At 58.6% G+C, this 11045-nt stretch overlaps 1 protein-coding gene across 2 annotated transcripts; it reads right to left on the bottom strand.

Annotated features, from left to right (window-relative positions):
- Positions 1 to 307: 307 nt before the first annotated feature.
- Positions 308 to 10902, bottom strand: SUN2 (Sad1 and UNC84 domain containing 2). Of its 2 annotated transcripts, none has more exons than XM_065047114.1 (18): positions 10782 to 10902; positions 10263 to 10420; positions 9483 to 9655; positions 9198 to 9332; positions 8902 to 8997; positions 8630 to 8723; positions 8346 to 8416; positions 7969 to 8093; positions 7256 to 7447; positions 7096 to 7173; positions 6965 to 7008; positions 6349 to 6514; positions 6036 to 6263; positions 4939 to 5023; positions 4716 to 4831; positions 4366 to 4533; positions 3862 to 3954; positions 308 to 3757 (listed from the first exon to the last, which is right to left on the bottom strand). In XM_065047114.1, the coding sequence occupies exons 2-18, from the start codon at positions 10382 to 10384 to the stop codon at positions 3644 to 3646; spliced, it is 2100 nt and encodes a 699-aa protein (XP_064903186.1). In that variant the 5' UTR covers positions 10385 to 10420; positions 10782 to 10902; the 3' UTR covers positions 308 to 3643. The 2 variants fall into 2 exon arrangements, with proteins under 2 accessions (XP_064903186.1, XP_064903193.1); XM_065047121.1 differs by having other exon boundaries at positions 7256 to 7486; positions 10782 to 10895.
- Between the last annotated feature and the right edge of the window lie 143 nt (positions 10903 to 11045).

Raw genomic sequence — 11045 nt, 5'->3', positions numbered from 1 at the left:
ACTGAGCACACAGCCTTGGTCTGTCACAGACCTAGACTGCTAAAAGTCATCAAAAATGCAGTATTTTAAATGCCCCAAGAAATTCAAGTTTTTAAGAGGAAGTCTTGTTTTCACCATTGCTTTAAGCAGCTTTTGCATCCTGGAGCGTACCTGATGACAAGGTGAAAACTGCTGACCCTAGGTTTAGTATGTCAGCCTGGAAAATAAGGATTTGTGTTCCAGGAGAGCTATAAAAATAGCTCTGTCTACCACCCCTGTATTGTTCCCGCCAGCAAACCCCCCCTGCAATGCACCCAGAACACAGCAGTTTTGATATAATTTATTTGTCTTGGTCTTTTTTTTTTTTTCTTGCATAGGCATAAATTACAATCTGTTGATTAAAAAATAAAATGAACAAAACAGTGCAGCATTTGCAACAGGCTACAGCATCAAATACAAACTCGTCTCCTGCCTGTAACCGTCTGTTTCTGCAGGGCTAATTCGTAACACATGTATGGGGCAAACTGACAAGGAGGGAGAATAGAAGAGGGAAATAGAGTAAATAAGGGAAATCTGCTCTGACAGCTGTTTAGCATTTCTCCTGCCTCACCAGCTTCACCTTCTGCATCAGCACTGGGATTAAATATCCCTGGGCGGAGATGCACGGTGCTGAAGCAGCAGTTGAGTGCCCTCTTTTCCTCTGCAGCTTGGGAAAACGCCACAGAACGCTGCGAGCTGCTGCTGGTGCAGGGCAGCTGCCTGGGCCCCTGCGCTCGGGCTGCAGGTAGCCTCAGCACGTCCCCCTGGGGATCCTCCTGCAGTCAGCATGGCAAGGAGGCCTCTAAAACCAGCACTAGCCCCTGGAGAAGGGTGTAAACCCCAGGGGTGACCTCTCCCTGGTGGCTCCAGGGGGTTTTACCCCAGAAGGAGTGTTATTTTCATCTCTAAAGGACCAGTAAGGCTTGCCCTATAAAGCCAGATGCTCCCTATACCAGAACCTGTGGTTAACACCCCCTTGGAAGGAGCAGAGACCCTGCTCCAGCTCCATTCTCTGGAAAAGAGGTTCCCCCTTTTCCCTACTTCTCACCAGCATGCCTGATTTACCATGAAACTGTTTATTCTTGGGCAAAGACCCAACAGCCCAGCCCAGAGACCAGGGAACCAGAAGGGAGGTAAGAAAAGGGGTTTTCCAGCCTCATGGTTACAGCATTTGCTCCAGGTGCCAGAAGACCCCTGGGGAAAGGGGAGAGCTCCATCTCTGCTTTCTGTTTCTCATTCAATTAAATACAGGAGCTGCTCTGCCGAGCCCAGGACAGGTCTAGGCATTCATAAAGCACAACTCTCTGCACACAGGGCACTCACAGACATGACTCCAAGGCAAGCAGGCAGCTGCAGACAAGTTTAAAATAACTTTGGCAGCAGATGCCAAGAATTAAGACTATGCTCAATAGAGGAGAGAATTTATCCTCACTGGATCTGGCTGTGGGTCCACTTTCTCCCAGCAGCAGGGCCTCCCAGCTCTGCAGGGGGCTGCACAGGGTAATTTTAACTTGTCGGAGATGGGGCTGCACCTTCAAAGTCACTTCCCTTGCTGGAAGGGAGGAGACCTCTCCAGAAGGGACACACCACCATCACCCTCAGCCCTTTGGGCTGGCAGAGGGGTGCAGGGCTTGGCCCTGCTGCCCAACACCCATTGGGGCATGGTGAAGGGAGATGCTTCTTCAGCCCTTTCCCCTCCTCTACTCCCCTCACCCTGCAGCACTTCAAACAGAGAAGACAGGAGCAGGGCTGGATTTGGGGTGCTTCCCCAGTGCTTACAGATGATGCCAGCATCAGACAGAGCTGAAACGTTAAACACCAGCCCTTTAGCTTTTCTTTCAACAAAACGCAAGACAAATGTGGAGGTTGTAAACACTGTCCAAGAACATAAGCCAAACTCATTGTGTGCTGCAAGCAGCCAGGAGGTGGAGTGGCCAGATGGCCCTGGTACTCCTCAGCTTGGGGCAGGTCCCTGTGCATCCTTCCTGTGGTCCCCTGCCACAGCTCCACCATCACATGCAGGGCACAGGCAGGATTTACGTGCCCGATGCAGGCAGAACTCCTTGTCCTGCTCCACCACAGCCCTTTGCAGCCAAGGCTGGGCAAACACAGGGAGGAGAAGGCAGGACAGAAAAGGGAGCACTTCCAAAAGAAAGGAGGCCAGCCTGCACCAGCCATCTGCCACAGGGCACTGGGAGGTGACAAAGACAGCCCCGAGCACTGCAGGCGGGGGAGGCCCTGCTGCCACCACCCTGAGGTGCAGCAGCACACCTGCACCAGTAACCCCTGTAGACTGCCCCATCTCCCACCCCAGAGACCACCCAGGCACAGAGACAGTCGTGCAGAGCAGCAGCTCCCACTCGCTGTGAACAGTCACTCGTGCACAGGTGCAGCCACGGGTGACAGGCCACAGCCACACGTTGCAGTCTCGGAGAACATCTCCGGAGCAAGGAGGGCAGCAGTGCCGCCAGCACCCTGCCAAGCAGCAGTCCACAGAGGACCTTGTCTCCCAGGTCCAACCACCACGCCACTGGCAACCCAAAGCTTGTATTTAAGAGCTCCGCTCATCTCGTTCTAGCTTATCTTACTGTGCATGTGCACTATTCTCCTACTAAACAAAGCTCTAGCCCTCTCTGCATCTAAGCTACTCGCCCAAGCGGCACCATGTAACATTCTCTGGTTAAGTAGAAATCACATGGAAAAAGTATTTTTTTTCCTTTGTTACTACAAAAAAAAAAAAAAATTCCTCAACATCTCAACAGGAAAACACCCCCCTCCCCACACCCCAAAAAAAAACCCAAAACAACCCCAAAACAAAACAACCCCATGAGAACAAACCCAAAAGGGGAAGCAGGCAACAGTAGTTTTCAATAGCGTTGTCAAGCTTAACATGGGTAGGCCAAAGGCATCATCAAGACCCAACACAGCCACCAGCAGAAGGGCTCAAGCGGATGGACAGCAGCACTGGGGCAGGCTCCGTCAACAATAGCTGCTGAATTTCTCCCCTCCTGCTGCCTCAAACTGTTGCTTTTATGTTAATACTTCAGTAATACTGTCTTATTTCCCTCCTGCCAACCCAGCATCGAAGGTCTGGAGATCTTTACACCACCAACACCAAGGGAGGAGAAATGACCTCATGCATGGAGGGGAGAGACTTGGTGGCCGTGTCAGCTCCCACCTACTCTGGCAGCACCAAGCCGGTCACCACAGTCCCGTACACCGTGTCGCGCTCAAGCCTGCGTGAAGCACATCACGAAACTACATACCCCTTTCCCAAGCCCCGGCCACGCTAGGCACGCCATCAGAGAGGAGCAGGGTAACAGGGACTGGGGGCTGCGCAGACCCAATAAAAAAATTAGCTTAAAAAGTTAAAAATGTCCAATACGCACTGAAAACAAGCCAGGCTGTGCTAGGACCCACGTAGGATGCTCTTGCCTCACCACCCCGGTCCTTGGAAGAGTGAAAGCCTCGCCCCTTAAACACCAGCTCTTCTTCCCAGAGGGGAGCATCTCCCCAGGGCGGCTGCTGGTACACCCCAGGATTTTTATGTGCGAAGCAGCAAGCCAGACGAATCTCCTCCTGCTCTCAGCCTGGCACCATCCTCATCTCACGTGGGAGCCGGGGATCAGTGCACCGGCTCTCCATGCACGCGGAAGCGGTAGATGCAGGTGTATTCGGGGTGGCCCCAATTGCTCAGCACCCGGAGCTCCACCAGCTGGTACGTGCCTATGGCATCACCCTTGGGGAGAGAAGGAAGAAAAAACCTGAGCTCTTGAGAGCTCAGAGACCCCAGATGCCTCATTGTCTTCTTGGGGTCAGATGCTCCAAGGGCAAAGCGCTTACCTCCAAGTAAAATGTTTGGATGGGGTTGCCATCATGGTTGTAGGTGAACTGCCCCAGGAGAAGTCCCTCCTCCTCTCCCTCCTCCTTCAAGCCCTATGGGGGAGCAGGGAGGCAGAAAGTGAGAACCAGGATGGTTAGAGAGGGAGAAGCAGAGTTGAAGAGGACACCCAGGATGGGAGAGGGAGATGGAGACACAAGCGCACTTTGTCCCCTGCTCCTGCTCTTCCAGACCAAAAGAGACAAATGGGGCCAGTGGGGGGGGATGAAGGGGGAAAATGGAGAATTATGCCTTTCCCATTGATATTCCCCCAAACCCTTCCTGAAACCTCTCTCCTCTCCTCACACTGCTTCCTCCCCCTCTTCAGGCTAACACCCACCGCCCAGAGCGCCCCACAGGTGCATACCAGGTATGGGGCTCACCAGCCTTCCTGTCCTGTGCCCTCCACCACAGCACCCTCCCAACATGTACCCCTTCTCCTCCCGGGTCCAGGCGAGGGCACTCACATAGACAGCGAAGTCCTTGGGGGCGCTGGGGATGGTCCCCTGGGGTGAGAGCGCCTTTGGGATGTGCTCCAATGTCACGGCTGTGGGGCGGATGATGCTGGAGAGGCGGATGACGGCAAAGCCCTGGGACCCGCGAAACGCCCAGCAGTTCCCAGGGTTGACATCCGGCTACAAGCGCAGGAGCGAGACACCAACGTTATCACCATCAGTACTGCTGTTCTCCCCCCGAACAGCAGCCTGGCCGCTTGCTGGGAGTGACAGCAGAGGCCCAATAAAACCCACCAAACTCACATGAGAACCAGCCTGGACCATCCTCCTCTTCAGTGGGGTCTTGCCCCAAAGGTGCTCACCTGCAGGATGACACGGGGGGACTGCGAGTGGTACCACAGGGGGATGCCGAACAAGCTCAGCAGTGCCGTCCGTGTCTCGTAGGTTTCAGAGCAGCGAGTGTTGATGACGCTGGCCCCTGGCACAGAGAGGGGACGGCAGCTTGTAAGCTGCACACAGCACCCTGCGGTCCCCTCCCCAGGACAGCTGGCTCATCCTGAGCAGCTGAGAGCCCCCACCACCTACCTGCTGACTCCAGGGCATAGTCAACCATTCCCACGCGGTCCTCGCTGAAGCGCTTCAGGGCCTGGTCCACGATGAGATGCACTTGCTGCAGTGGGAGCAGAGGGGACAAGAGCAGTGAGGGGCTGGGGCGGGTGTCCTGCCCCCACCCGCCTGGGAACAGACTTCCCACAAAACAGCCAGGGGATGAATCACCGTGGCAAAAATGAGAGGACACACAACTGGCTGAGAAGCCTTGTTAGAGGTTGCTAAAAATAGCCCAGACGAGAGGAGCTGTGCAACCAAGGGGCAGTACCCAGACACACTGGCCTTGCCTGTCCCCATCCCGAAAGAGGGGCTGACCCCCTGGGGAGAAGGGGTACCCCCAGCAGGGACTAGACACAACCTGACATGCCACCCAGTCCTCTCCAGGATCTGCTGGTCCCTCCTGCCCCATCTTGCAGGATCAGTGGGAGGAGAAAACAGAGGGCTGGCCAGAGCATCCCTCTGGAGACAAACCCAGCCCCAGGAGCTGGGACCCTGCAGCACCACTCTAGGTCAAAACTTTGTGGCATGTGCAGACTGTGGGGACTGCTAATACCAGCCTAATCCCTCCCTCTGCTACCTCCCCAGGGAATTGCCAACAACTCTTTCCAAAGCAAGCAGGCTCATTTTTTCCCTTGGTGTCATTCTGCTGAAATGCTTTGCCCTGAGTGACTCAGTGGCGCTGCTGAGGACAGAGTTAAGCAAAACACTCAGCTCATGGAAACCTCGCTGGCACCTGCCCCACCTTCTGGGTGAAAGACGCATGAGCAGAAATTTAGATTTTAAGCCAACAAGAGCCTCGCAGGACTGTGGATGTAACCACTTGCAACCCCTTCCAGGGCAGGGGTGCAGCCCAGGGGAGGCTGGTGGCAGAGAAGGAATGGACGAGTTCCAAGGATGCTCTTGCCAGGTGAGACATGAGCCCAGGATCCATGTCCCAGCTGTAAGGGCTGTCCCCACAGCTCTGCTGTCTGCCAGGCACATGTCACCTGCCCCGTACACACACAATGGGACACACACCCTGATCCCACACCTGCTGTCACCATCATGACCCTGGGGCTCAGGCCAGCACTCACCTCCTCTGTCACCCCCGTGGCTCCCCCTTGTCGCAGGGCTACTCCGATACGGGCCTGAGCATCCTGTGCTGACAGCCTCCTGTCTTCCAAGACTTTAGCCAGGATCTTGCTCTCCAGGGCCTGGAGCTCTGCTTGCAAGTCTTCCCGCTGGAGAATGAAGCCAGCGGTGCCATCCCGCTGGGACTGCAACAGGAACCGACTGACCCATGTTGGGAACTGTGCTTCCAACTGAAACAATGGGGACAGAGCTCAGTCCTGGGGCAGGGACTCTAACGTCTCCCTCTGCCAAACAGGGTGGGGACCAGGGACTCACATCAGCCCGCACGGCCTTCAGCTGCTCCAGCATCCCCTCCAGGTGCTTCCCCATCACCTCCTGGTCCGACCTGAGGCCCGCCAGCTCCCTCCTCAGTGCCGCCACCTCCTGCTCCAGCTTGCCCACCTCCCGCTGGAAGCTCCCTCGCAGGCTCTCCTGTGCCGAGCTGTGCCGAGAGAAAGGCAGCAAAGCTTCACACCACCAGTCCCAGCTTCCTTCTGCAGACTGGGGAAGGAGGTTCATCCCACATCACCTATGCTCAGCCCCATCTCCAGCCCAAAATGGTTTCAATTCCTGCAGCAACGGCCTCTTCTACTGCATCCTGTGGGAGAGCATTCCCAGCTCACCCCTCGGCTGAAGGGCCACAGCAATGCAAAACAGCAGTGGTGAAGATAATTTTCTGCAACTGCCCTTTGAACCCTTCTACCAGCCACGGTGCTTTCTTGCCAAGATATCCACATATCCATCTGTCCTTTCTCCCCCAAGACTGAGCATCTCGACCTCTTTCACCCCAGGCAAACCAGACCTGGAAACCCCTCCCCAAGCCCAGCTGTGGGGATTTCACCCTGCTACTGCCTGTCCCTAACAAAGGCTCTGCCCAGACAGCCAGCATTACCTCTGCCATTCTGAGTTCAGCTCCAGCAACCGTGCCTCCATCTCCTGCCAGGAGAAGGAGAAGGGGTGAGAACTGTGAAGCCACTGGTGAGGATGTCCTGCCTGGGTACCACTGCATGCTTGTCCCTTTACCTGAGAAGCTTGTGCCATCTTCCCCAGGCGCCCATCTAAATCCCTCTGCACCTGTGCTCGGAGGGCAGCCAGCTCACCCTGTGGGGTGAGGAACAGGGGAGAATGTCAGACCCCAGCCCGACATTTCCCCATCTCCCCGTGTGCCCCCCACACCCCTCACCTGGAGGTGGCTGGTCATGTCACTGCGGAGTTGCTCCTTCAGCCCTGTGTCCCGGCGGCTCACCAGCCCCTCCAGCAGCGCCAGGATGTCCCCAGGGGGTGGCTCTCCCCCTGCCACCACTGCTGCCGCCCCCCGCTGCAGCTCCCACCGCGACACCTCGGCCTCCAGCGCCTCAAAGCGCTTCTCCAGGGCCTGGAAGCGAGCCAGGAGCCGGTGCTCACCCCGCAGCCCCTGCAGAGACAAAGGCAGGGTGCAATGCAGCCCCATGGTGGGGTACAGACCCTCGGGGGGCAGCTGCTCCACAGGGACCCCTGTGAGAGGAGATCCAGGCTACCCGGTCCTCAGAGTCAGTGACATCTTATTAATCTGCTGCGTCCCAGGAGAGGGCAGATGTTACCCTGCTCCATCCCTGGGACACCCTGAGAGCAAGATGGCCACAGCTGAAGAAGCCATTTCCACCAGCTTCGAGCCACCATCTGTCTCATTCTCCACCCCAGCATCTGCTGGTCCCTCCTGCCCCATTTCACAGGATCGATGGGAGCTCCTTCCATCCAAAAAAGGGAGAGCTAGCCAGAGCATCCTTCTGGAGCCAACCCAGACAAACATCCCCATCAGCTGAAAGGTCTCCTTGAGCCATGGACCACGCTGTCCTGGCTCTCCCTGCAAGGCACCCACCCAACCTGGGCCACTGCTGCCCTTTCCCCAAGGCTTACCTGGTCCAGCACAGTCAGGTCCCCTGTCCCAGGCACATCAGAGGAGGAAAGCTTTCCAGCTCCCCACCACGGGAAGGCAGGGAGACTGAGCGTCGACAGCCCGTATGGGTAGAAGTACCAAGCTCCTGGGCATGCAAGGGAATGAGATGGTTAAAATGGCAGGCCAGTAAAGGGCTGTAGCAGGGGACAGGGTGGATGTGCAGGGGCTCAGCCACCAGCATGGCTTGGAGTTACCAGGAGGACCTAATGCAGGGGTGAGGGTGCACCAGGGTACCAGGAATCATGAGCTCAGGGCCACCCTATCCCCCAGGTACATCAGAGGGATGCTCTGTGCTGCCCCAGATCTCAGGGCAACAGATTGAGCTGGGCTGACTTACCATAGGCAGCAGCAGCAAGGAGCAGGAGAAGCAGGAGCAGAAGCAGGGATCTCTTCACCCATGGGTAGCGCCTGGAGATAAAAGAGGTGCCTGAAGGACAGCAGCCATCTTCCCCCACCACAGCACTTCTCTGGATGGGGGCCAGAGGGAAAGCAAAGCCCAGCTGGGCTTTGGCACAAGATGCCCACCCCAGGCATGCCAGGGTCTGCAGGACACCCCCTCTCCGGGGTCCTGCAGGTTTTCCCCACGCCTCCCCCATCCTGCTGTCCCACCACCACACTCACCTGGAGAAGAGGACGCTGCCCAGGCGGGGAGCTGTGCCGGTCAGGCGATGCCAGGCAGCTGCCAGCCCTGAGAATAGCCACCCCACGAACCGAACTGCCGGGAGAGAAACTGAGCCTCAGGCAGGGTCCCACCAGAGATGTCCCCTCTGTCCCTGAGGATTCGCCCACTCCTCCACCCAATCAGGGACCAGCACACACAGCGTGTGGCGAGGGGAGATGCTGGTGAGGAAGAAAGGTGCTGCTAGAAACCTCACACCAGGCCCCCCACTCACCCGGGGAGGTGAACACCTGCCAGAGGAAGGAGCCCACCCGGGAGGCTGCGGTCCTCAGCCCCGACCCGGAGCTACTCTGGCCTGAGTAAAAGTGACCTAGAAAAAAAGAAGTGAGGCATTAAGTCAAAAAACAGAGCCTGCGTCCCTGTGCATCACCCAGGGCAAAGGCTGCGCACAGGAGGTGGCATGCAGGGGGAGCTGGCAGCACCCTGGGCACAGCCAGGCCCTGGGCTGGTCCCCTTAGGGAGACCTCTCCAAGCATCCCTGTCACCACAGAGAGGCTAGTGCGTCCTTACCATTATAGTCATCTTCCGACGAGTACCCAGATGAAGAGGCGTAAGTGTCATATGTCTTGCTCTCCAGCAGCCCGTTGATCTTACTGGATTCAGTGTCCCCTGTGCCTCTTCTTCTCCTGCTGGAGAGCTCCCCGCCTGCCCCCAAAACAGAGAGTCCCCCTGAGAAACCACCTACCACCATGCCCACACGGGGCCAACCCAGTCAGCTGGCTTGGGTGGCAGTCCCGATGCCTCTTTGGTGACCAGGGAGGTCCCCAGATGCCACGAGAGGAAGGGAGGGCTCACCCCAGTACGTGCTGCTGTCCAGGGCATCATCCAGCATGGAGCTGCCCAGGGCAGCGAGGCCCCGGCTGCCTCCCAGGTAGGACTCGCTCATCATGGACTCGCTGTAGTAGGAGGTTTGGGTGCTGGGGGCAGGAGAGAGGCGCTTGGTGCTGCTCGATTTCCTCCTGACCGTCCTGCCCGGGGTGAGAACGGGCTCATCAGCCATGTGTGCTTACACAGTGGGAGGTGTCACAGTGCACCCACGGGGGAGAAGTGGGGAATTCACCCCAAACCCTTGTCCAGCACCACTTCCTTCTGCCCCACCCCCACCGTACCGGACGGTGACAGGTTTCGGAAGGTGCAACCGCTGCTTTGCAAAAGGCCTTCCCGCCTGTCCCCGGGCAGCTGCCGGCACCGCTTCCGCTCGCACCGCTGCGGTTTTCCGGCCCGGCACTCGCAGCACCTCCCTCCGTTCCTCCCGCCATCGAGCTGGAGGCGGTGGCAGCGGCTGGGAGGGGGCTCAGAGCCACCCCGAGCCGCCCGCAGTGGCCTCCTGCGCTGGGGCATGGGGGGCACAGCGGTGCCAGGGGCGGGGAGTACGGGGCTTTTGCCAGAGTGGGGGCACAGCCAGTGCCAAGGTGGCCGGCAGCCATGCCGAAACGCAGCAAGCTCGCTGTCATGTTCCCTTCTGCAAGCTGCTTTGATGCCCCACCCCAGGAAAGCGCCTGGTCCTTGGTGTGGGATGGAGCGTCCTGGCCACGTTTGGGAGGAGGTTCCCCCCAACCCCTGCATCCCACTAACCTGCCACTGCTCTCCTTGAAGGGGAGCTGCTGCCCCCCCAGCAGGGAGCTGCCGCTGGTCGTGGCATCGTCGTCCTCAGGGTAATAGCGAGTGGTGACGAGGCGCTGGCTGCGGCGGGACATGGTGGTGACACGGCGCGGGGGGGTGTCACGGTTCACCTGGGGGGCCCGGGAGAGAGGAAAGCGTCGGCGGCAGGCAACCCACCTGCAGCAGGGGCCCGGCACACAGCGAACCCCCCCGCGCAGGCGGCCGTGGGGGTGCCCGTTGCGGCCGGGGGTGCTCCGAGCCCGCCGAAGGGCACCTGCTGCGGGACTGGGCCGGGATGGAGCCGCCGCCTCCCTTTATAGGGTTAAAAACCTCTTTCCTTTCCTCTCCCACGGGCCACCCACGCCAGCACCCACCCGAGCACGGAGCCGCTGCCCCACCGGACCCCCTGCACGAGCCGGCCCACCCACCCGCAACTCCCCTCCGTCCAACCCCCCCGCAAACCCGCCGTGCCCGCGCCCCACGCGAACCCACCGGCGAACCGCGCAGAGAAGGAGCGAAACCCCCACGGATCCTCCGGGCTGCCGCCGCTCCGCTCCCTTTTGTTTTGCAAGGGAAGGCGGCCGCCACCCCCGCCCCCCCCCCGCTCGCCCCCCCCCCCCCCCGCCGCCCCGCCCCGCTGCACCGCGCGCGCGCGCGCGCCGCCGCCACCGCGAGGGGGCCCCCACCCCCCGTAGGGGTCTCTTCCATACCCCTATTATTATTATTATTGTTGTTATTATTATTATTATTACTACT

The sequence above is a fragment of the Columba livia genome, chromosome 1 (assembly GCF_036013475.1).
Source record: "Columba livia isolate bColLiv1 breed racing homer chromosome 1, bColLiv1.pat.W.v2, whole genome shotgun sequence".
Lineage (NCBI taxonomy): Eukaryota > Metazoa > Chordata > Aves > Columbiformes > Columbidae > Columba > Columba livia.
This window is presented reverse-complemented; position numbering and strand designations above follow the sequence as displayed.